The sequence below is a fragment of the Cotesia glomerata genome, linkage group LG5, assembly GCF_020080835.1.
Source record: "Cotesia glomerata isolate CgM1 linkage group LG5, MPM_Cglom_v2.3, whole genome shotgun sequence".
NCBI classification, from domain to species: domain Eukaryota; kingdom Metazoa; phylum Arthropoda; class Insecta; order Hymenoptera; family Braconidae; genus Cotesia; species Cotesia glomerata.
This window is the reverse complement of record NC_058162.1, coordinates 23,349,051-23,374,937: the sequence shown is the minus strand read 5'-3', so window position 1 is coordinate 23,374,937 and position 25,887 is coordinate 23,349,051. Positions and strand designations below refer to the sequence as shown.

The 25,887-nt window shown below is 24.2% G+C and overlaps 2 protein-coding genes and 1 long non-coding RNA gene across 6 annotated transcripts; 2 read left to right on the top strand and 1 right to left on the bottom strand.

The window, feature by feature from the left end:
- Positions 1 to 5,533: 5,533 nt before the first annotated feature.
- Positions 5,534 to 25,160, bottom strand: LOC123265648 (transmembrane protein 47). Of its 3 annotated transcripts, XM_044729476.1 has the most exons (5): positions 10,799 to 10,871; positions 10,468 to 10,733; positions 8,352 to 8,415; positions 7,193 to 7,529; positions 5,534 to 6,306 (listed from the first exon to the last, which is right to left on the bottom strand). In XM_044729476.1, the coding sequence occupies exons 2-5, from the start codon at positions 10,479 to 10,481 to the stop codon at positions 6,011 to 6,013; spliced, it is 711 nt and encodes a 236-aa protein (XP_044585411.1). In that variant the 5' UTR covers positions 10,482 to 10,733; positions 10,799 to 10,871; the 3' UTR covers positions 5,534 to 6,010. The 3 variants fall into 3 exon arrangements, with proteins under 3 accessions (XP_044585411.1, XP_044585412.1, XP_044585413.1); XM_044729477.1 differs by lacking the exons at positions 8,352 to 8,415; positions 10,468 to 10,733; positions 10,799 to 10,871 and adding exons at positions 7,612 to 7,688; positions 25,143 to 25,160; XM_044729478.1 differs by lacking the exon at positions 10,799 to 10,871 and having other exon boundaries at positions 10,472 to 10,561.
- Positions 10,714 to 11,554, top strand: LOC123265652. Of its 2 annotated transcripts, XR_006509621.1 has the most exons (4): positions 10,714 to 10,848; positions 10,925 to 11,072; positions 11,220 to 11,350; positions 11,431 to 11,554. It is a non-coding gene; the product is annotated as an uncharacterized LOC123265652 (long non-coding RNA). The 2 variants fall into 2 exon arrangements; XR_006509620.1 differs by having other exon boundaries at positions 10,925 to 11,350.
- LOC123265643 (mitogen-activated protein kinase 1) lies at positions 13,839 to 20,278 on the top strand. The gene is made up of 4 exons (XM_044729470.1): positions 13,839 to 14,116; positions 16,172 to 16,829; positions 16,976 to 17,164; positions 20,062 to 20,278. The coding sequence occupies exons 1-4, from the start codon at positions 13,992 to 13,994 to the stop codon at positions 20,185 to 20,187; spliced, it is 1,098 nt and encodes a 365-aa protein (XP_044585405.1). The 5' UTR covers positions 13,839 to 13,991; the 3' UTR covers positions 20,188 to 20,278.
- Positions 25,161 to 25,887: the final 727 nt, after the last annotated feature.

Here is a 25,887-nt window from a genome sequence, read left to right as displayed (position 1 = left end):
AAAGAGGGGTCTTCTTTTCCATTTAAATAACATAATAAATTTTTTTTTTTTTTTTTAAATAACTACACAAATAAAATTTTTTTTTAAATTTTGCTCTTAACTACTTTATAGGAAATTCAATTCTCTACAAAATTGTCTAAGTCTATTTTTTTTTTAAATCAACAGAAACGAAGTTACAGAGGACTGAATAGGAGGAAAAAAATAATTAATGAATTATTACAAGGCCAATAACAAAGTTACAAAAAGTTACATATTGTTAATCTAAATGGCACATATAGCTAATGATTAATAATAACAATATAATTATATTATATAAAATTATAAAAAAAATATTACAATAATAATACAGGGTTATAAAACACAATATTATAAAGTTATAGAACAATATATTATAATAATATATATATTAGACTGATCAAAAACCTTTTTCTTCGATTAAACTTATCTTAAAAGTTTGTTCAATATAAAAAAAAAATTCTCCGAAAGTTTGAACTCATCTCAAAAATCAAACTGGCACAAAGAGAGGTCTTCTTTTCCATTTAAATAACAATAAATTTTTTTTTTTTTAAATAACTACACAAATAAAATTTTTTTTTTAATTTTGCTCTTAACTACTTTATAGGAAATTCAATTCTCTACAAAATTGTCTGAGTCTATTTTTTTTTTAAATCAACAGAAACGAAGTTACAGAGGACTGAATAGAAGGAAAAAAATAATTAATGAATTATTACAAGGCCAATAACAAAGTTACAAAAAGTTACATATCGTTAATCTAAATAGCACATGTAGCTAATGATTATAATAATAACAATATAATTATATTATATAAAATTATAAAAAAAAGTATTACAATAATAATACAGAGTTATAAAACATAATATTATAAAGTTATAGAACAAAATATTATATTTATTATATTAGAACAATATATATATTGGACTGTCAAAAAAAAATTTTTTTTTTTCGATTAAACGTATCTTAAAAGTTTCTTCAATGAAAAAAAAAAATTCTCCTAAAGTTTGAACTCATTATCTCAAAAATCGAGCTGGCACATAGTCGGGTCTCCTTTCCCATTTAAATAACATTGTAAAATTTCTTTTTTTTTTTTTTATTTTTAAAATAACGAATAATTTTTTTTTTTTAATTTTGCTCTTAATTATCTTATAGGAAATTCAATTCTCTACAAAATTGTCTAAGTCTATTTTTTTTTAAATCAACAGAAACGAAGTTACAGAGGGCTGAATAGGGAGGAAAAGAATAATTAATGAATTATAATTATTAATATTATAATAACAAAACAAAATTTATTATTTTAACTTATCAATTAATTAACTCAATATACTTCATTATTCATAAAAAATTTTTGATTTTAATATTATTTCAAAATAATAAAAAAACAAAGTTTACAATAAAACAAAAATTAAATTACAATTATTATATTTATACATTTTTTGTTCACTGTTGACTAGTTAGATTTGTATATTTATGGATTTGTATATTTGTATATTTAGATTTGTGTATATATGTATATTTTTAAAACTATTTTTAACAAAGATATATATTAGTTACTAAATAACTAACTTTCTAATGTTTTTATAAATTATTTCTTAACAAAATATTGAGATATAATTACGATAATTATTTTATTTAATTATTAATAAATTTTCCCCTAATTTATTTTTTAAAGCATTAAAATAAATAAATGTATTTTATTAAACAATAATTATAAAAAGTGACACTAATAAAACCAAATTATTGCAAATTATTTCTGACCTTGATTAATTATTTTATTTCTCTCAAAAGATTTTATATTAAAATCAATAAATTTATTATTTATTCAACTATATGCAAGACAAAAGCTGTATGGCAAAAATACGTAAAAATTTTATAATCTTATAAGTACTATGATATATTTATACAAAGTTTATTTTAGTAAATTTAGAAAAATAAATTTCTTTACATTATTTAGAATTTTAATGTTCAAAGAAAGGAAATATTTAGTATTTTTGAAATCATTTACGTTAAATTTTTATAATTTGATACAGGTTTTAATAATTAATAATTCATTTAAATATGCAAGTCTAATATTAATTATTAATCCGAACAAAAACAGTTACACTGTAAAAATATCGTGCCAAGCCTTAAAGATTTCTTTTACACAGCAGCTGGTAAATTTTGTGCTGCGGAAGGTTTGAAAGAAATTTATATTATTTTAGCAAAAATAGTTAAAAAATTATTCACAAAAAATTGCATTTTTTAATTAATTTACTTGTTACAAAAATTCTTAAGAATATTAAATACCTGTTAAATTAATTTTCATAGATTTCACAAGAAGAGGTATTTACGAAAGTATTCTTTTCTGTCATGGAGAATAGAATCCTTGGTATGTAGCTCCAGAAGCTCTGAAGAAAGTTAGATTAAAGTGATTTTTTGTTGAAAATTTGCATGAAAAATAAGTTAGCCAACATCTATCAATTTTTATAATTTTTTTTTATTAAAAAAATAAAAAAAAATTTCATTTGTAAAAAACTTTAAAAATAAGTGCAATTTTTAAAAAATATTTTTTAATTCTAATTTAATGAATGAAAAAAAAAAATTTTAATGGCTCACTTTAGTATTATTTAAATTTGATACCGAAATCAGCAGACATTTGACAATTTAAAAAAATTTTTTTTTCAAATCAATAATAAAGAAAAAAAATTTTCAATAGATTTGCAGTTATAAATTTTTAGATGTGAAATTTTTTTATTAAAATATTTTTATAATAATTCAATTATTATAAAAAATCTAAAAAATTTTTAAATGTCTGTTAGTATCAATATCATTGATGAAATTTATATATTTAGTTAAAATATATACAAATACGGCTTTAAAATTTTTAATCCATGAATTTATCAATTTTTTCCAAAAAAAATACTCCAGAAAATTACCTTTAATTTTCTCTTCAGAATTGCAACCCATTGAAGAAAAAAAAAAGAAACATAATGAAAATAAAATATTTACTTATTGCTGAGTATTCTCCATGTTAAACTTTACAATTTTTTTTTTTTTTTTTATCTATTCTTAATACGTATTGCAAACTCAACTAATTATGTTTAAATAAATTAATACCTAGACTTCTATTATCTCTTACACTTAAATTTATACTGTTGAAATGTATAATGTTGCATATTGCCGATTGGCGTTTGTACCTAATAAATAAATAAATAAATAAATAAATAAATAAATAAATTAATTAATTAATTAATTAAAAAAAAAATTGATCGACGGATATTTTTATTTATTTTTTGTACAATACTGCGATATGCTCACAACAAATGACAATGGACAATAATTTGTTCTGTTACAATTAATAATATAACATCACTATATGATACACTCTAAAATATCTACATTTGATAGGCTGTTAATAAAGACATCTAACAATGAAATACTTAATTACCCGGCTCAACCATTTCTCCAATCTTGGTAACATCTCCGTCATATTTACTCATCTAACATTAATTAATAATTAATCATTACATCATAATATCATCTACATAAACATAAACTATACGCATAGATGATAACGATATGTTAGGTGATATGAAAGTGCCAAAGAGTTAACCAACATCTAAAATATTAAAATTACTTTAAAAATAATCTAATCGTCGATTTATCTATATTCGGAATTGTTTTTAAATATTTATATTTTAAAACCAGACGGAATTAGTCACAATCATATCACTAATCGCTTAATTATTTTTTTTCTATTCGAACATTCCTTTCTTCAGTAATCAGTAATACAATATAAATGTATATATTTCAGTCACATAATTATTAATTATTACAATAAATTTATTTAAACATTTAATTAATCAGAAAAACTATGTTCAACAGTAGTTCATTAAAAATATTAGTCAATTAATTTTAATTAACTTCGGTCTCACGGCTCTCAATAAGAAATCTATTATCTATTAATTAAGCATTATTTCTTCTCTTTATACGGAAAGAACAAGATCACACTGAATATTATCTCAGATTATAATCAGTGATATCTGTGGTGAAAAAAAATTTTAGATAGCTAAAAAAAATCCAGATTATACTCAATGTTATTTGGATTATACTAGCTACTATCTGAAATAGTGGCGCAAAAAAACCAACTTTTTTTTTTTTAAATCTCGAGTGAAAAAAAGTCAGTTTTTGATGTTTTAAGAACCCTCTCCAAAGAACAGCTTAAAAAGAAATTTTTAAGAGGTCGCTCCAAATTTTTTTAAATTTCAAAAATCGTCAAAAATCGAAATTTTTTTCTTTTTAAATTTTTTTTCTCGTTGCGTCATAATTTTATAGACCAAAAAAAAATAGGTTCCTGAAAGTTTCAATTCAAAATTTAAATTTTGAAAGTTCGCTCATAATTTTTTTTAAATTTTAGAGTAAAAAAATGCTAATCCAATTAAATAATCACTAATAAATTAAAAAAAATTATGAGCGATCTTTTAAAATTCACATTTTGAACTGAAATTTTCAGGAAAACCTTTTTTTTTGGTTTATAAAATTATGACGTAACGAGAAAAAAAATTTTAAAAAAAAATTCGATTTTTGACGATTTTTGAAATTGAAAAAAATTTGGAGCGACGTCTTAAAAATTTTTTTTTAAGCTGTCCTTTGGAGAGAGCTCCTAAAACGTCAAAAACTAACATTTTTTCACTCGAGACTAAAAAAAAAAAAATAGTCGGTTTTTTTGCGCCACCCTAATACTCATTATAATCTAGATTATTGTAATCAGGATTATAGTAGCTACTATCTGAAATTTTTATACTTTTTAATTTAATTTTTATACTTTTTAATACTCTTTAATTTTAATACTCAGTATAATATGGGATGATATCCAGTGTCATATTGTTTTTTCTATATAGATTAATTAATTAATTATTAGTGCTTATAATTTTACAATATATTCAATAATTAATTATTAATATTATAATTTATAATTATTAATCTAACAATAGCACTGGTACTATGACAATTATTAATTTTTATATATATATAATATATAATATATAAAATTTCTAAGGTATTATATACATATGCGTAATTATTAGTAATGCATATGGCGCAATGGATCGGTTTTGCCTGCCCGAGCTGCTTCTATTTCATTAACCGTTTGGTTTTGTACAATTAAATAGTAAAAATAAAAATAATATCAATTAATAATGATAATAATAAACTTTAGTACACAAGTACTGTTAGTCGATGAGCAATGATTAATATAAATTAATTACAAAAAAAAAATATATAATTAGTGATGTAAATAATTAAAACAGTAATATAACGAGGGACACAAAAAATAAACTATCTTGATAAGCTGCCTAATTATTTAAAATAGTTACTTGCTAATTTATTGAGTCTATTATTAAGCTGCTACTCTGTTCATTTTTTCAGACAATTAAATACTAAATTAATTAATAAAAATAAATTTTTATAATATAAAAAATATAAATAAATTTCTGTGTATAATATTTTACAATAGTAAATTATAATTTCAAGTCCTAATTGTAGAATTTATTTTATAAAAAAAATTCCTAGCTTAGATATTTAATATATATAAATATAACTACAAAATAAATAAATATTTTTAAGCTGCCGTACTTTCAATGTCCCTCACTTTCAGTTTTTTTTTTATATTTTAAAGTAAATTTTATCTAATTTAGATAATCAATTAATTAATCAGTTTTTTTATAAATAATTTACGCACTTTTGTAGCGCAGCAGTGGCAGTCACAGTTTTACGCGAATTGGTCTCCGATTTACGTTAATTAATTATAATTATAATTTATAATCAATAGATCTGTCGTTTTTTTTTTTTAATATTAAAAAAATTTTGAATTTAGCAACATAATATTAAAAATAAAAATATGTATTATGTGAAAAAATAAAATAAAAATAGGTTTTGTGAGAGAAAATAAAGAAGTGAAGAAAAAAATATCAATTGAAATCACCTAAAGGACAACATCGGGCAGGGTACAATGCCACTAGGCATGTTGGAGCCCAGTTCTCATGGTGCCATGGTGGCCCGCAATTCCGTGGCCAATCATGGCATTGTTTCCGCCACTTGTCATGTCTTCGCGCACTATTTTACGCTCTTTGTAATATACTTCCTCGCTTTCTTTGTCGAACCACAGGAGTATCACCGCACCGAAGAGGAATATCGCTGCACCCCAGCCAACCCCGTAAGCCCATCCGAACTCCCAGACTGTTCTATTCCCGAGATTCAGCTCCCCGGTGAAACACACTGGGTAAATTATCAACGCGATCAGCAGAGCTATCACTGAAAATACAAATTTAATTAGTAAATTTATAATTAAGTTTTTTTTATCGCTTGTTTAAGAAGTATTCTAATATTTCTTCTATTGATAATAAAATAATAAATTGATTCATGAAAATAGATTAAAAATAATTAAAATTAAATTGATGTTCTATATTAAGGAGAATATTAATCGCTTTTATAAATTTTAAATTAGTATGCTCAGTAAAAAATGTATTAGTAATAAGATTGTTGTAGAATAGCTAATCCTAAATTAATAAACCATTACATTATTATTATTATTATTTAAAAAAAAAAATAAAAAGTTTTCTTCATAACCTAAAAAGTTAACTGTGAAATTTTATAATTGCGATAACTTTTGAATTATATGATCAATTTATAAAATTCTTTTTTTATCTGATTTATAATTCTTATTAGAAAGTCCCCACAAAAATTTATCATCTAAAATTTCTTCTTTTAATTAGAGTTGCCAAAAAACGCTTAAAACCGGGCGCCCGCCATTTTAATAATACATTAATATTAAATAGTGACACCTAGATTTAATTTTGCGTAACAATTTAATTTTTTGAGGCGGGAATTTCAAAACTAAAAATAAAAAATTCAATTTTTATAATTACCTGAGCGTCACAAAATAAAATATTGGCTTTTTGGCAAATTTAATTTAACAAGAAGTCAAAAATTAATAATTTTCAACTTAAATTTAACAAAAAAATTTTTGTGCAGCTTGAGAAGGGTCATAAAAAAATTGACATATTAGAAGACTTTACTTAACAAGAAAAAAATTAATAATTGTCAATTTGAATTCAAAAAAAAATTTTTGTCACTTGGGAAGATAAAAAATAAGAATATTTCTCAAACAAGCCTAATAAATAAATAAAAAAATAATTACAAGCTAGTAACATGCAAATGACAGCAATCCTGTAGCAGCGATGTTTATTCCTGTGATCCTTGGACTTAAGCCCAAGCCAGGTCAGCAGCGTCCCCGCGATATCTGCCACCAGACAAACAATACACAAAGCAGCGACAGCTTTTATGTAGCCAACATCTCTGGCGGAATAGCATCCGGGTTCAGCTACAACGTTAAAAGGCAGCGGCGTGTCTGCACCATCCGCAATACAGTGTGTGAACAATCCTTGACGCCATCCCACCGCCATCAGCCAGTCCGCCGACGCCAGTCCCATTATCATCAGCAGGATCACGATTATTCCGCATACCAATGCTATCACCTAAAAAAAAAATAGATAATTATTCCTATATTTAATAGAACATTTTATAAAATCCAAACTGTCTATCAGTTGTCTTGGATACCTGGGCGATTTCATTCTCTCCCATGTGATCGTCTGCGACAGTATACATTATCATTTTGTTGAGTTATTATTTATTTACTTTAAACTTTATTTATTCACTAATTTTCTTTCAAAGGCTTGAAGTAAAAAATTAAATAGTTTGCAAGAAAAATTAAATATGTTTAATTTTTATTTTTATTTTTCTATGGAACGTCGTAGACCCGGTTTAGCCCCGCCATAGATCACTCACTCGTAGGGTGAGGCACGCTTCAGAACCCACCAAACTTATGACTTTCTTCCCTTGATGCCCTTATCTCAATATTACAACCAAACCCCAACTTGAAACTTGTAGCGGCTCTGAAGGTGTCACCAACCATTTACCAGTAATCACTTGTGAATAATTAAACTTAGAGTACTACTGGTGCTTCAGTTCAGGATCAGTGGGTTCAAAGACCTAATTTACATGCTCTATGCCGTTTCATATCTTTTTCTATGCCGTTTTCCGATTACGGATTTACGAATTACTATCGCCAGACTAGGACAGTGGGGTCTAGGGTGGCGATGCCGAGAACAGGGCGCAGTCGCCTTCGATTTTTCCACCCGAAGTCACGCTTGCGCGACTCACCTTACGATTTACGATCCACTTCACGTATTTAATCATAAGTAATAACTGATATTTATTTAGTCAGTGTCTAAGTGTCATCAAATCCAGGTCTTTGGTATTTATGTCATCGAAATTATTGATATTGCTGGGAAACTTACTTTAAATGGCTTGGTGATTGTCACTGTTTCTATTGTCATTGATTGGGCCATTGTTTTACGGTATCTGTAGAAGAAATAAATTAGTCATTAGCTCTATTGTTTATTATTAAAACAGTAAATTATTTTTTTTTGCATTGTTTAATATTGCAGAATTTTTTGTAGTGGATATTTATGCTATTTATGATAGCTAATGGGTGAATAAATTTTTTTTGTTGTATATGACAGCATTATGTAAATTTTTATTTACATAGCTTTAATAATTTTTAAATGACAAGGTTTTTTTATTGCTAAATAAATTATTTTTTAATAATATTGACATTAGTTAGCAGACATTTAAAAATTTTTATAACAAATTATAATTATAATGAAAAAAAATTAGAAAAAAATTCTACATAAAGAAATTTTAAGAAATAATGAGAATTTTTTTTTATAATAATTGATTAGTTGTAAAAATTCCAAGAATTGTCAGATGAATAATTTCAGTATCAATTTTTTAGATGAAAAATTGACAAAATTTTAAAAAATTTTTAATATTAAATTAAAAAAAAAATTAAGTATCACAATTAGAACTTTTTATAATGTTTTATAATTTATAAATTTTAATAATTAATAATGAATATATTATTAAAATTCTTTGAATATTTTTAGGAATTAATTGAAAAAAAAATTTCAATTTATTGCTTTTAATAAACAGATTGAATAAAAACATTTTTTAAATAACAAAACTGCTGAAAAAATTATTATTATTATTTTTTGGTGCTTGTAAATAAAATAAAAATGAGTATGAAATTAGCGAACAGATAAATTTTTTATAAAAACAATTAAAATTGTAATTTTTATCAAGAAATTATTAATAAACTTTGAAAAATTTTTGTAAACAAAAAATTACAATAAAATTTTCTTTTTAACAGGCGAGACCATCTTTTTCTCGCTTTGTGGTAAAATATTTTATTAAATTATCTATTATCTCTAAAAATGTTTTTTCAAAATTTCCATTCGTTTCGCTAAGCCGATTGAAACTGCAATCACTGGTCTCGGCTGTTAATAAATTATTATGAAAAAAATTTAGTAACAAAATTTTACATGGAGAAATAAAATAAAACAATGTTTATCAAATAATTAGTTATAAAAAATGATACTGAAATTAACAGAAATCTGTCAATTATTTAGATTCCTTTACTAACTAAATTATTGTGGATAATTTTTTTTTTTTAATTTCACATCTAGACTAAAAAAATTACCAGTGCAAATTTAAAAAATTATTTTTTTTTTTTATAATAAATTTACAACAAAAATAAAAAAAAAATAGTCAGATCTATGCTGATTTATGAAAATTAAATTAGCTGACATCTGAAAATTTTTGTAATTTATTTTATTGAAAAAAAGAAAATAAAAGAAAAAATTTCGCACGTAGAAAATTTAAAAAACTATACGTGCAATTTTTTAAAAATATTTTTTTAGTTCTAATTTAATGAATAAAAAAAAGTCTAATGAATAAATTTAAAGTTCTAATTTAATGAATAAAAAAAGTTTATTCTAATTTAATGAATAAAAAAAATTTCAGTATCACTATAAAAACTCCAAAAATTTTCATGAAAATTAAAGTAGCAGATATTTAATAAATTTTAGAATTTTTTAAAGAAATAAACTAGTGCAAAAAAAATTGAAAAAAAAAATTGACATGTAGAAATTTAAAAAAATAAAAAATGCAATTTTTTAAAATTAATTTTTTGGAAAAAATTTTTATGAAAATTAAGTTAGCCGACATTCAAAAATTTTATAATTTTTTTTTATTGAAAAAATGACTACAAAAAAAAAGAAAAAAAATTTCATTTGTAAAAAACTTTAAAAACTGTAAGTGCAATTTTTTAAAAATATTTTTTTGTTCTAATTTAATTATTAAAAAAAATTAACAAAATTAAAAACGTCGACTAACTTTAGTATCATGAAATTTTTTTGTTAAATAAAATTAAAAAATTGTGAAATGACTGCTAACTTTAATGTCGTAAAATTTTCAAAAATCTGCTAGTATCAATTTCAAAATATTAAAAAATAAAATGAAAATAAAGTAAACTATAAGTGCAATTTAAAAAAAAAATTTTTGAATCAAACATACTTACAAAAAAGCATACGCTTGAAGCACTTGTCAATTAGATAGTCTATCAATTATCATCGAAGCATTTGTGGGCACAAAACAAGTACAAACACACACTGGTATCATTAGTAATTATCTCGGACATTAGTAAGTATAAACATCACTAGTCAGTAGTGATGTGGGTCTGCTAATTACTCAAAAGGTAATGAGACACTGGCCACTGGACACTGGATCTGGAGACAAACTTTTACTGTCTTAGATGTCCAAGGAAACTGAGACGCCAGAGCCTGAAAAAATCACTGGATTACTATTACAACCTGGATATTGTTTTAAATACAATCGTTTCTTGAACACTTTTCAATAAACTCCAAGAAGATGATTAATGCCGATTACTAATCCTAGGTGTGAATGTTTACATCAATATATCTACACATATTTACGTTTATATTATACACTTACGCTTTTTTTTTTATTGTAGATTATAGATAAATTTACCAGCTATACTGTGTTTAGTTGGTTATACCTTATACTTGGTACTCCTAACTCTTGTGCTCCAACTTGGATTTTAGGTATAAGCCGTGGCAGGGTACACGCCAGAGATTGATGTGTCTCATTTATCCAGATCCGTAAGTTGACGTCATGCTGAAAGAGGACGCTGTGAATCAGAGCGTCAGAAATGACAAATATTTTTTTTTAATGCTCACTGCTTACAAGGAATTTTTCAACTTACATTACAACTACTTACAATCTGCTTGCTTTTTTAATTCAACTAGACTCTGCACTCGGAATCTACCTGCGTGATCACTCTTATCATTATCAGCAATTTTAATTTTTATCAATCATGCGTGATCATAAATCATGACCTAGATGAAGAAATTAAAAAATTAAAAATATTATTTTCAAGGTAACTAATTAATTTTTTTTTAATATTTATCATTATTAATATATATATAAAAAATATAAAAATGTCTACTTACATTTTAGGATTTCCCACTGTACCGGATTGAGGTAACCGGAGCTTTAAAATCCAGTATAATATCACCGTCCAAGATCAAAGTATCAGATGTTATAATTTTTAATCCACTCGTTTAGTTTTTACTAATGAAGTGCAGGTTCTTCAGCTGAAGAAATTTTTAATTAAATAATTTATTTATTTATTTGTAAAAAAACGCCCTCGGCAATTAACAACAATATGTTACATTTTCAAGTGTAGAATGTTTAGTAATGTTTATTAGGTAAAAGACCCAGTTCTTGACACTGGCCTAGTTGTTTGACACTTGCAATTTTATTCTAATTAAAAAAATTAAATGTTCGTAAAAATCCAATTTTCTTAAAATTTATTATTAAAAAATTATATTTACTAATTTATTAGCGATGATTTGTTTTTTTTTTAATTAAAATAAAATTAAAAGTATCAATAATTAGGCCAGTGTCAATAACTGGGCCTTTTACCTTAGCATCTGTAAAGAGAGAAGATAGGTTTAAGAAACTTAAGAAATTTTAAGAAATTTGAAAGAAGAGAAAAACAAAACGAAAAAAAAATTATTAGTAATTGATAATTGATAATCACTAATTGATAGTTTATAACTGATAATTTATAATCACTATTTGTACACCTGGATTTAGTTTTAATTTAATTTAATCATTAATTTAGATTCAATAATTACTAATGATTTATAAATACTGTTGATTAAGGTTAAAGTAATGCGAATATTTCTGTAATGTCGCTTGAGATTCACTTTATTCGCTTGCGCGTTAGGAGTGTTCCGTTTTTTTCTAGAATTTTGTTCAATGATTCTAAAATTAGCAAACATCTGGTTGATTCTTTTAATACTTTTTTTTTTTAGAACTCTATAGAAGAAATTTGTTGATGAAAAAAAGAGAAAATTATATACACGGGCTAATTTTTTGAAACTGAGGTTATGATCTTGACATTTCTTCTTTTATAATTGAAGAGATTCAGTAAAGTTTTTAATTTATTTAACGGCTAAAAAAGTTATAAGAATATTAAAGTTTTAATAATTTTAAATAATTCTAGACAAAAAAAACCCCAATTGTTTCCCAACTACTTTAATTTTAATTTTAAAAAGTAAAAAGCTAGATTATACATGGGACTAAATTGACAATATAAGTCGACATTACTTAAAAGTAATTCCGAAAACAGCACATGAAACTTTTGCCGATAATTACTTACACTTTAATAACTCCACAAAATTTTTAAACTTTAAATTAAATTACTTTTTTTTTTGTATGATACAATTGTTGCCGCCACACATCCTTAAAAAAAGCTATAATTTTTTTTTTTAATCTAAATGACTCAAATTTAATCTCATTTAAATTTAGATCTTAAAAAGCTATTATAAAAGATTTACGTTGATCTAAAAAATTTTTTTGTTCCAGGTATTTTACTAATCAACTGACAATTAAAATCAATTTTGATGTATAAGTTTTGATATTCATATTAATTTAGATGTAAACAAAATACCACAATAAAATAAAACATCTAATATTAAATACCTTTTGTTATAATTCATTTTTATTTCTTCTTCCATAATTTTAGAATTTGAATTCTAAAGAAGAGTTATAAATTATTTAATTTTTTTTTATCACCTGGATATGTAAAAAATCTATTCAATACTCGAATGTGTGTTTTTATAATTATAAATTGTTCATTACATTTTTTTATTAAAAAATTGTCATTTTTTAAAATTTTCAAGAAAAAAATGTATGCGACAATTTTTTTATTTTATTTAAAAAATAAATTAGTACCAAAAAGACATTTTAAAAAATTGTGTTCATATTTTTTTTATAATTTTCATGTTTAGAAATTTATTTAAAAATTTTCTTATTAAATAAAATGATCAAATCTGTTAATTTCAATATAATTTCATCATTTCTATTAAAATTAATGAAGTAAAACTCAGAAACTCCTTGAAGCGATCTAATCTAAAAAATGAAATTATTATATATATCAAATATTAAAAAACAATTACTCATTTATATATAAATTACACATTTTCTCTTTCTTTTTCTTTAATTAAATTCTAATTAATTTTTACTTTTTAAATTAATGTTATATAATTTGAAATAATTTCTACTGATGTATATAGCCGATAGGCGTATGTTGATTAATCAATAAATAAATAAATAAATATAAAAATAGAAAAAAAATTCAAATTTATCTCCAAGAAAATGTCTAATTATAATTAAAAAATTTCAAAACTCATAAATTAACCTTAAATTTTGATTTCTTCATATCTCTTGCCCAAAAACAGCATAAAAATCAGGGAAACCCCAGTTTCAAAATTAAAAATTTCCCGCCTTGCAATTCAGCGCCATCTTGCGCCTTATAGTCCCAAAAACGCCACCAGAGACCGCCAGAAGTCTCTCAAAGTGCTACAGACACAGCAGACGGCAAGCGAGAGGCTCAAAGTTTAACACAAAAGTTACAACAAGACAGGACTACAGCATCGCTGAACACTCAGCACAGAGCTCGGCTGCCCGTTGTTTCCAGCCAACATTAGTGACTTAGCGTAGTTGTCAAAATGGCGAATGAAGGTGCAGCTAATGTGAATCCGAATGCCGAGATTGTGAGAGGACAGGTGTTCGAAGTCGGCCCCAGGTACACCAATCTCTCGTACATGGGCGAAGGCGCCTACGGGATGGTCGTGTGAGTACAATTATTACTTAACTATTATTATTACTTAAACATAACATAACATAACATGTTTGTCTACTCTGTGAATCATCAACTTCTCTCCCCGCCCCACAGGTGCTCGTGTTTGTGCTGGTGCTGGTGCTGGTGTCTGCATGACAAGATAAATAATTAGAGCCAACCGTCTATCAAACATCGTCCATTACTATTCAAATTTATTCACCGTTTCACAATAGTTTATACTAATAGTAATATTGTTTTATCTTCTCTTGTCATTTTATTTTTACTTCACTTCTAGGACTACTATCTGCCGCTTGGTTCATCCGCTCCACTGTTATTTTTAATTTATCCTCGCTCTGATGGGGAATTTTTTCCTGGTACTTGTCAGGCTTTAAACCACATCACATCCTGTTACTAAATTCCTGATAAATATTATTAATTTTATTTTTATTTTTCTTATTTATCTTTATTTTTATCTAGATAATTGACAGCTTTTACTATTTTTTTTTAATTAGTTGGTGATAAGAAAAATTATTTTTAAAGAATTTCATTCATATTTAAAAACAAAATTTATTTACTTAGTATTTATATTTATTTAAAAAAAAAATCAGATATTTTAATTTCAGTATCATATTTTTTAAAATTATGAATTAATATAAATTTATAGTGATATTTAAATTAACAGATAATTGACCATTTTTTATTTTTAAAAATTGTATTCATAATCTTCTTTTTGATTTTTACACAAAATTTTATTTTTAGATATTAGATTTTAGATTTATTCAGATTTTTTTAGATCGATAGATCTTTTTTAGATCTATTTATTTAGATCTAAATCTAAATTTTTAAGTATTAATTTATTTATTATAAAAATTTATAAAGTTGTCAGATAATTTTCAATCTCAATATCATATTTTTAAATTCAAAATTACTATAAATTTGTAAATTAATACTTAAATTTGCAGACAATTTCCATTTTTTATTTTTAAATTCTATTCATAATTTTTTTGAATTTTTACATCAATTTTTTTTTAAGTATTTTATTTCATATTAATTAAATTTATTTTTAAATTAAAAATTATAAATTTATAGCAATACTAAAATTACCAACTATTTTTTTATTTAAATTATATTCACGATTTTTTTTAATGTTTTTCTTTAAAAACTTTATTTTTTATAAAAATTGACAGATATCTATAAATTTCTACGTCAAATTTTTAAATTATAAATGATAAATTTATAATAACACTAAAATTACCATTTTTTATTTTTAATTCAATTTTAAAAAAAATTTTTTTGTAGCAAATTTCAGATGCCTAATTTCGAAACACAGTAACTGAAAATTGAAAAATTTATTTAATTTTTCTTATTAAAAAAAAGTTTGCGCGCCAAATTGATAAAAAATTTGACTTATGAATAGAAAATACTTGAATATAAATATTTTTAAGAAAAAATACTTGAAATTATGTCTAAAAGTTATGATAAATGTAGCAATACTAAAAAAAAATCAGGTATAAAAATTTTGCAGTTACTGCACTGAAAAAAAAATTAACTTGATTCAAGAGGAAAATTATTGAACGAAGAAAATAATTTTGAAGAGGGTAATTCTCTAGAATCAAGACGGAAAATTCTTGAATCAAGTAAAATTTACTTAAACCAAGTAAAAATTTCTTAGTTTAAGAATTTTTTTATTCAAATCAAGAAGATGAAGTTCTTCAAAAATCCCTGATTAATAAATCTAATTTGAAACGATTTATAATGATTTGAAATAATTTAAAAGCATCCGATTTGAATACTATATAAATATACAATTAACATGAAGGTAATCATTTCAAATCATCTTTCTGAATCAGGGTTATATACTTTATTCAAAAACATTTTTTTTCAGTGTGTTTTAAAATTGGGCAGCCGATTTGTTTGTTAAAAAAAAATTCAAAAATGATCAAGTGACTGCAAAGTTTAACGTCATAAATTTTACAATTTTTTTTTTTAATTCAACTAATAAAGATTTATTATTTTATTCTATTAATTAAAAAACATTGTTTATATTAATGATAAATAATGTTTCAGGTCGGCTTATGATAACGTGACAAAAACAAAAGTGGCGATCAAAAAGATATCACCATTTGAGCATCAGACCTACAGCCAGAGGACGTTAAGGGAAATAAAGATCCTCACGCGATTTCGGCATGAAAACATAATAGACATAAGGGACATAATACGAGCACCGAGTATCGATCAGATGAAAGACGTCTACATAGTTCAGTGTCTTATGGAGACAGATTTGTACAAACTATTAAAGACACAGGCGATCAGCAACGACCACATATGCTACTTTCTCTACCAGATTCTCCGCGGGCTGAAGTACATTCACTCAGCCAACGTCCTCCACCGGGACTTAAAGCCCAGCAACTTGCTCCTCAACACCACCTGTGACCTTAAAATCTGCGACTTCGGGTTGGCCAGGGTCGCGGATCCGGACCACAACCACGCGGGCTTCCTCACGGAGTACGTAGCTACAAGGTGGTACCGAGCCCCGGAGATCATGCTCAACTCCAAGGGCTACACCAAGTCTATAGACATCTGGTCTGTGGGCTGCATCCTCGCTGAAATGCTGTCGAGGCGCGCTATATTTCCTGGTAAACACTACCTAGATCAGCTGAACCACATCCTGGGGGTTCTGGGCTCGCCTTCTGCTGAGGACCTTGAGTGCATCATCAATGAGAAGGTTATTTAGTTTTATTAATTTTATCGCGGTGAATTGTGAAGATGATTAATGATGATGATGATAATAGATTGGAGATTGTTGATTGTTGATGGATGAGGGAAGGGGAAAAGATGCTTGAGTGGTTAGTCATATTTATTTATTTGCAGGCAAGGAATTATTTACAATCGTTACCGTACAAACCCAAGGTACCCTGGACTTGTTTGTTCCCCAATGCAGATCCACGAGCGCTGGATTTGCTCGATAAAATGCTGACGTTTAATCCTAATAAGAGGATTGTTGTTGAAGATGCACTTGCACATCCCTACCTCGAGCAGTATTATGATCCCGCTGATGAGGTAATTATTTTTTTTTTTTATGAAAATTGCACATATCTGGTAATTAGATAGATAGAAAATTTTATTGATTCTGGAACCTAAGCTCCCTCAGAGCTATCAGTATTTAATACATTGGTTTGCATTTTTATATGATACAACTCAGTACAAAATTACTTAGTAATTAAGGGTTTACAATTAAGTTTAATTTTAAATTTTAGTAAAACAGAGATATATCAAGTAATACAAATAAGTAAATTGAGGATAACACAGAAAATAATATTTTCAATTTTTTAATTTAAAATTTTTACATTATTAATTTTAATTTTAAATAAGATCAAAATGAAACATTGCAATTACTGATTATCATATTGAAAAAAATAACTGAAGCAAGCATTAGAATTTTTTAAATGAGTTTTAATGTTTTTTGGATAGATTTCATAAAATTTATCTATTGCATTGGCCCTTGGGTCACAATTCACATAGAATTTTGTTACTATATTAATTATTTATTATTTAGTTGAGTAAGGCTTAAGAATGACATTGAGTTGAAAGTTTGTATATATATATATATATATATATATATATATATATATATATATATATATATATATATATATATATATATATATATGTACTATAACGCGCGGTTTGTGAAGACGATAACTCCCACAATTCTTAATGAATCTTCATGAAACTTGGTAGCACGAAGCCTAGATAGAAATCTATCTAGGATTCGTGCTTGGTAGACTCATTATACATACAATTAGCTTGAATGAGTTCAAAAATGAGCTAAATACATCAAATAGTTTAGAAATTGCAACCATTTGAAATTCTCGAAAATGTAAAAAATAATAATATTTATTCAACTAGCCATCGCTATTCTTTCGTACAATAATTAAATAAATTTTTACATATAATAACAATTTTTATAATATATTTACGACGAATTCACATCTTTAGTACATATTTTTGATTTATAAAAATCATGTTTGAGGACTTTACTAGGGAATAATTTTTCATTATTGTGTTTTAAAATTGGGCAGCCGATTTACGTTTCTCATAAACTTGAGGAATAATAATTATTATACTAATATTGTTATTAAAATCATGGATTATAGGAAATCTACCTTCCATCTTGGTGGATACCGAATGGTTTTATTTACCATTAAAATTGATAAATTTAATTATTCTTTTTTTTATTTTATTCTTTAGTGCGGTGAATTTTTGAATATTACTTAGCAAAAAAAATTTTTTGACATTGTTGTTCAATTGCAAAGGCAAAAAATACAGACTTGTCCTATTTTTTTATATATTAATTTTTAGAGAAAAATTATTACTCTAAAAAATTATTGATCGAATATCAAAGTTTACAAATTTTTTAAAAAATTTTTAATCATATAAAATTTTTTTTTAATGTTTAATTTTTTATTTAAAAAAAAAAATACTTTAAAAATTGATGTTTAAGAAATATTAATTTTTTTTTTAATTTTAAAACTGCCAAAAGACGATAAATAAAATTTTGTGAACTTTTCATGAATAATTCATAAGTTCGCTAATAAAAAAATAAAAATTTATCGCAGAGAACCTATGTCGTCATAGCGACTTTAAATAAACTTAAAAAACAAAAATTTAATTAAAAAAAATAGTAGAGCTCTTATTCAAACAATTGCAGGTAATAAATTGTTTAAAAAAATTTTTTTCACTTATAAAAATTTTAAAAAACTCTGATCAGATGTCTGCTATTTTTATTATCATTTATGAAATTTATTTTTAAAGACAAAATTATTTAAAAATATATCCTCAGTATGAAATTAAAAAAAAAATTCGTAAATATTTAATATACTTTTATTGAAATATCTTAAAAAAACTCACCTGGATATTTTTTTATTATTACACATTCTATTTATAAATTGTTTCCATTGATTATGGCTGATAATTATAGTTATTATCAACTTGTTCTGAGAAATGTCTTTTACAATGTGCAACAAGTCATTTTTCATATAATAAACTTTTTACAAGTATCAACTAAATAATGACGTATTTATTATCAATTTAAATATCAATGCATACTTCTCCGAAAGTCTTTTGAAGAAAATATGCTCTCAATAAAATTCAATCGGTTATTAAAATTTAACGAGATCCATCTTGCATTCAATAAAAGTATTATATAATCATAAAAAATTATCTTTATTATTTTTAAGAACTGACAAATCAAATAAAATTTTATAGGAAATTATTTTTTTAATTATTTTTTAAAAAAGCAATGTTTGATAAAAATCTTGCAAAATTTATTTTATCAATTTTACGATAAGTTATTTTAAGTTTATTTGTCTAATGTTGGAAATTACGGGTAATTTAACTCGTGTTGGAATTGGGGCTTCTTACTGAAGGTATAAAGTAGTTTTTATAGCTTTACCGATTTAATTGATGATATTTATTGCTTATTTTCAATTACCCGACTATGGCGTGTAAAAAAAATTTTTTTAATGATTAAAAATTATTTTATAAATTAAATAAATAAATTATGCAATTTAATTAAATTTTTATGAAAATTTAAATAAGTTATATGATTTAATTGAATTTTTATAAAAATCTAAATAAATATAAGGTAAAAGACCCAGTTATTGACACTTGCAATTTTATATTTTAACTAAAAAAAAAAAAAAAACAAATTAATTTTAATAAATTAATAAATATAATTTTTGAATTATAAATTTTAAGAAAATTGGTTTTTTGAGAACATTTAATTTTTTTAATTAGAATAAAATTTCAAGTGTCAAATAACTAGACGTCTTTTACCTTATATATTTAAATGTATACATAAATAAATAAATTGTATAATTAAATTAAATTTTTATAAAAATCTCAACTTACATAAAAAAAAATGACAATACTAAAATTTATTTTTTTATTTACAGCCTGTAGCGGAAGAACCATTCAGATTCGATATGGAGCTAGATGATCTTCCAAAAGAAGTTCTAAAGCAGTATATATTCGACGAGACCGCACAGTTCGCTGAAAACCACCGGGATAACCCAATGTAGTGAACTACACTTTAAAATAAAACGGAAAAACCTTGATCATCGGCGTAAACTTATCAAATTATTTATAAGATTGTGTTTAAATTTATTAGATTAAAAAAAAAGAAAAAATCGAGAATGAATGAAGTGATTATAATTAGTCAGTATCAATATCAGAATCAGGCACAGTCTAAAGTTTTAAAGTTTTACCAAGCGAGCGACGAAAACCGGGTGATTAAGGTCAAAAATGATCAATTTAATTAACTTTTTATATTATTGATTACAATTACTAATTAAAGGTCTCTTCTCTCATCTATCATCAGTTCCCGATCTCGTCCCACTGAGATGCCGCGCAAAGCAACACCGCGATGTCCAGTTGCATAATATTAATTTGTATGATATAAAACAATTATAGTTTTAACTCAACCAATATTATTTTATCCAGTCATAGCTCTAAATTACGTATCAGTTAATATTAACAACAATATTTAGTTATTAATTAATGAATTATTATATTAATTATAGTTAGTAGTTATTATTATTATAAAAAAAAAATACATCAGTCGATAATACCGATTAATTGTTATTCCAAACATCTGTCTGTGATTAAATCTCAAGCAATCACGTGATCGGTACGTCGATGTGAGAATATTATTTAAATAATGATTAATGAGAGAAAGATTTGAGAGAATGATTATTATTTATCATAATTAAGTGGGTATTCTGGTCTAAATGGAAAGAACAAGATGACACCGGTTATCATCTCAGATTACAATGTGTATAATATAGAGTACAATGAGTATAATCTAGATTACAATGAGTATAATCTGAGATGATATCCAGTGTCATCTTGTTCTTTTCGTGTAGAAGCATGAAATTTCAGGTAATTTTTGAAGTGCCTTAAGAAAAAATAAAATCAATATTTTTACTATTCATTTTTTGATAAGTTATTTATTAACATTATAAGAATACAGAAAGAAATTAAAAAATAAAAAAAGTTGAAAATTCGAAAAATTAGCAGCTGATAAAGTTAGGGGGGTCTCAAAAAATTGGCACGTGACTATACCCACGATTCCAACCCTTCTAGCAATCGGAAACAAGAAAAAAGATTATTAATCTAGAGTAATGTCGCTATAGTTGGAACGGTAATCGGAAAAAATAGACCTGGAAAAAATTTTAAAGTTATGAAAAATTCATATTATTTCATTAAAATTATTATAAAATAAAAAAAATAATAATAATAATTGTATCATACCCACAATTTTCCTGAAAAACAAGCTCCCCTAGAATGATCGCTCCATTTTTTGTTATAAAAAAAAAATATCATTATTATTATTATTATTTTATAATAATTTTAATGATGAAATAATATGAATTTTTCCTAACTTTAAAATTATTTCGGGTCTATTTTTTTCAGGATTCAGTTGGAACTACGGTCATCCCCAAATTTAAATTTTTACTATTTTTAAAAAATTCGAAAAAGTAAAAAAAAAAATGTTTTTTTTTTCTTTTTTCAAGCAGTTGTCATTTTATAAAAAATTTTTTTTCAACTTTTCCGTAGTTTTATCCATACTTTTATCAGCTGCTAATTTTTTGAATTTTCAACTTTTTTTATTTTTTAATTTTCTTCTGTATTCTTATAATATTAATAAATAACTTAGAAAAAAATATATAATAAAAGTATTGACTGCCTTTTTTTAGACTCTTAAAAAATTACCTGAAATTTAATGCTTCTAGACCAGAAAACCCCCTTAAAAATAAAAATCTAAATTTATAATTATGAACAATAAAAAAATGGCATTTAGCGTGTACTCTTGTCGCTGGGACATTTATTTGCATTTTATCGTTAAATTTTCGATGATCCAAGGATTGTATTATTTTATTATAATTCAGTTTTATTAAAAAAACAGTATATATATTATAAATATAAATAAAAAATTAATTTAATTAAATGTATATGTAATATATGTATGTGTGTGTATTAATTTAAAAATATACACGCATATATTTAAAGATTTTAAATGTAACTGCTGACTAAGCGTCAAGTTTTATCCAAAGAGATGCCTCGATATCATCGGACGTTGTGTGAATGCCTGGAGTGTGTTAAAAGAGATTAATTATTGATTATTAGCATTGTAATGATTAATGATAATTATGGTTTGAGATAATTAGTGTGAAAGAAGATATAGAGAGCAGTTTTTAGCTATTTCCATTATTCAATTCCATATTTACAAATAATCGCGCAAGCTATTGTAAATCTTGTTAATGTATATTACAAATATTATATTATTATAATTATTATTAATTATTTTTTATTGTAATTCTTAAAATTTCGAGATTTATTTAACTTCGTGTTCTTCCAATTTTAAATTCAGGATTTGTTTAAAAAAAAAAAATGGTTCAATAATAATATTCACTCGCAAGGTCATTTATAAATATGAAGGTAATCATTCTCGCGTTTATCGAGTTACTCGTGCGACAATTATTCGCTCAAAGCGACCGCAACATAAATAATTTTATTATTTATGAGCGATAATTAGAAGAAATTAATTTTATCAATATAATAACGATATCTGGCCTAATATACTTAAATTAAATTTTAAAAATGTTGTGTATTTGTTGTTGCTAAATCATATCGAGATTTTTCTCTTTGAAATTGAGTGTTGTGCATGTCTGTAATTATTTTTTAAACAATATGGCTCTTAGATGGCGCCACCTACATTTTAACCTTATTCAAAAAATGTAACCGCAGAAAAATGGATGAATAATTTAAGATAATGCAAGCAATAGTTAAAAAAAAGCTCAAATTTATAATTATACTACGCTGGAGATTAAAAAAAATATTATTTGCAATTGTTATTAATTATTAATTGATTAATATTTAATAAAAAAGTCTTGAGATGGGAGTTGTGATTCAAGATGGCGGATTGGTAACAATGGAGTTTTAAATTGTTGAGGTTAGGACTGTCTGAGAAATATATTAAGAAAAAATTTTAAGAAATGCATAACACTCGAAAAAAATAATTAAATTTTGGATAACTCCGAAAATAATCTTCCATTGAATAAATAAAATAATTATTAATAATTGAATAATTATTTTATTGATCCAGCTGCATTCATAGAGTTTTAAAAGATTGAAATTTTTAAAATTTTTATTAAAGAAAAATAATAAAGTTACTTGAACTGTAATGAGTTATGGTAAAAAAAAAAAAAAACCAGCCAACTCGTTAAGACTAAACCAACGTGCTGCCTTCGTAATCTTTAATTACTCGGACTTGTATTAATTTAAAAAAAAGTTAATGGGTAGTATTGATTATTGATAATTGATAAATTAATAATAAACACTCAAGTTCAGATATTAAATTGTTGTCAGTAAAAAAAAAACCTGTGAGTAATTAGTTTTTAAAAAATATGTGACGTTTAAAAAGAAAAAAAAAATATCTGCTTTTTAAGCTTGTTAGTGTAAAGAAGAAACGAAAGTAGCAAGTCAATGATCAAAGTTAACTTGAGTACCTTAAATTATAACTTATAAAAATGTTTATAATTGTAATTGTAATGATTATTTACTTGCCCATGTCAATATTTAATAAAACAATTCAAATCTTCATTTTTTCAAGACTAAGTAGATTTTTGTAGAAGCTTGTGTGCGTGAGATAAAGTAAGTTTATTGTTAACAAATAATAACTATACAGACAGAATATCAAAAAATAATTAAATATTGCGTGGCAAGTGCCAAAAGGGTGTATTACAGCAGTTGAATAGGATTTTTGGCTAAAAGGGTGGATAAATACATTTTTTTTGCCATTTAATTCAAAATCGTTTAAATGTAAAAATCAATGAAAAAGAAATTTTTTAAATTATAAGAACCAAAAAGAGTTTTAAAAAAATTTTCTTAAAAAGGGCGGAGATAAAAATGGTAAATATTTACAAGTGGGGTCAATTATTTTAATTTTCATTTTTTTGAACGACATTATTATTTAATTTTATTGATTTATTTTTTTTTTAATACATAAGAATATGAACAATTTAAAAAAAAAAAAATGTTGATTATCACAATTTTATAAATTTAAAAAAAAATTTTTATAAAATTGTGATATTCAACTTTTTTTTTTCATATTGTTGGATTTTTATGTATTTTTCAAAAAAATATAAATCAAAAACATAAAAAAAAAAAAAAATAAAATAGAAATTTTATCCAAAAACATGAGAGCCAAAATTTTTTCTAACTTTCAAAGATGATTTTTTAATTGAAATATTAATTTCTCGATATCCCCACCATAAATCCGCCATAAAAACCAAGAAGTTAAAAAAAAATTATGATGATCTATAAATTCATCTATTTTTTATGGTCAAAAATAGGTTTGACCTCACTTGTAAATAATTTTTTTTGCCATTCAATTCAAAGTCGTTCAAATGTAAAGATCAATAAAAGAATTTTTTTTTTAATTATTAAAACCAAAAAGGCGTATTTCGAGATTTGCGCCCTTTTGACTTTAAAAAAAATTGAGGTAATTATTTGCAAGTGGGGTCTACCCTATTTTTGGCCTTATCTAGGTGAAAAATTAAAATTACAAAATTTTGTTTTGATCCTGCTTTTTTTTTTACGACGCATTTATGATAAAAAATCTCGTGAAAGAAACAAATAAAGATTTTGATAGCTTCTTTGTCTTCAAAAGTTGGAAAAAATTTTGGCTCTCATGTTTTTGGACAACATTTCTATTCTATCTTTTTCTGATGTTTTTTATATATATATTTTTTTTTGAAAAGTATAGAAAAAAACGAACAATTTAAAAAGAAAAAAATGAATATCACAATTTTCTAAAAAATTTATAAATTTCTGAAAATTGTGATAATCGAATTTTCTTTATTTTAAATTGTTCATTATTTATGTATTTTAAAAAAAAAATTTATCAATAACATCAAATAGAAATTTCGTTCAAAAAAATGAAAATTAAAATAGTTGACCCCATTTATAAATATTTACTAAATTTTTTTTTGGCATTCAACTCAAAATCATTCAAATGTAAAGATCAATAAAAAAGAATTTTTTTAATTATTAAAACCAAAAAGGCGTACTTCAAGATTTACGCATTTTTGGCTTCAAAAAAATGCATGTTTTATTACAAAACGTTGATAAAAAATTCGAAAAATAAAACTAGATCAAAATAATACTCAGGGTCTAAAATTTTAGTTTTAAATTCCTAAATTTTCAAATTTCTAAATCCAAAAGGGCGTATATTTTTAGACATGAGCTCTTTTGGTTTAAAAAATTTTTTTTTATTATAAAGCTTAGAATATACTTGCAAAAATTAACAAAAAAAAAATATTGAGCGCCCTTTTGGCTTACAAATTTTTTTTTTTCAGTTTTAAGCTTAGAATATGTTTGCAAAGTGATTAGGAAAAAAAATAATTTATACTTCCATTTGGCATTTGTCACACGATATGTTATGTTACATTACATTAGCACAATGGGATCCTTTTTGTTTAATTAAATACTAGACTAATTACCCAATTAGATTTATACGCTAAGTTTTTATTTAATATTTGTATCAATCTATGAATGTAGCTTATATATATATATGTTTAATATTTAATTAATTAAAATACTATTAATTGATAAACTCGTACGTTTGAAGGCACAAGTGTCGATCTTTAAAAAAGAAACAAATTACTATTTAAATGAACTCATCTTTTTGTCAAATGTTCGTTAATAAATGTAAATGT

Bases quoted from the DNA above. Each gene is read 5' to 3' on its own strand.
- LOC123265648 (XM_044729476.1), bottom strand. The intron at 7,530-8,351 runs GTAAGTTTCCCA...TTTTTTTTTTAG, and splicing joins CAATCACCAAGCCATTTAAA to GTGATAGCATTGGTATGCGG. The intron at 6,307-7,192 runs GTAATTATTTTT...TTGTATTTTCAG, and splicing joins CATTTGCATGTTACTAGCTT to TGATAGCTCTGCTGATCGCG.
- LOC123265643 (XM_044729470.1), top strand. From the start codon at position 13,992: ATGGCGAATGAAGGTGCAGCTAATGTGAATCCGAATGCCGAGATTGTG. The intron at 16,830-16,975 runs GTTATTTAGTTT...ATTTATTTGCAG, and splicing joins AGTGCATCATCAATGAGAAG to GCAAGGAATTATTTACAATC. The intron at 17,165-20,061 runs GTAATTATTTTT...TTTTATTTACAG, and splicing joins ATTATGATCCCGCTGATGAG to CCTGTAGCGGAAGAACCATT.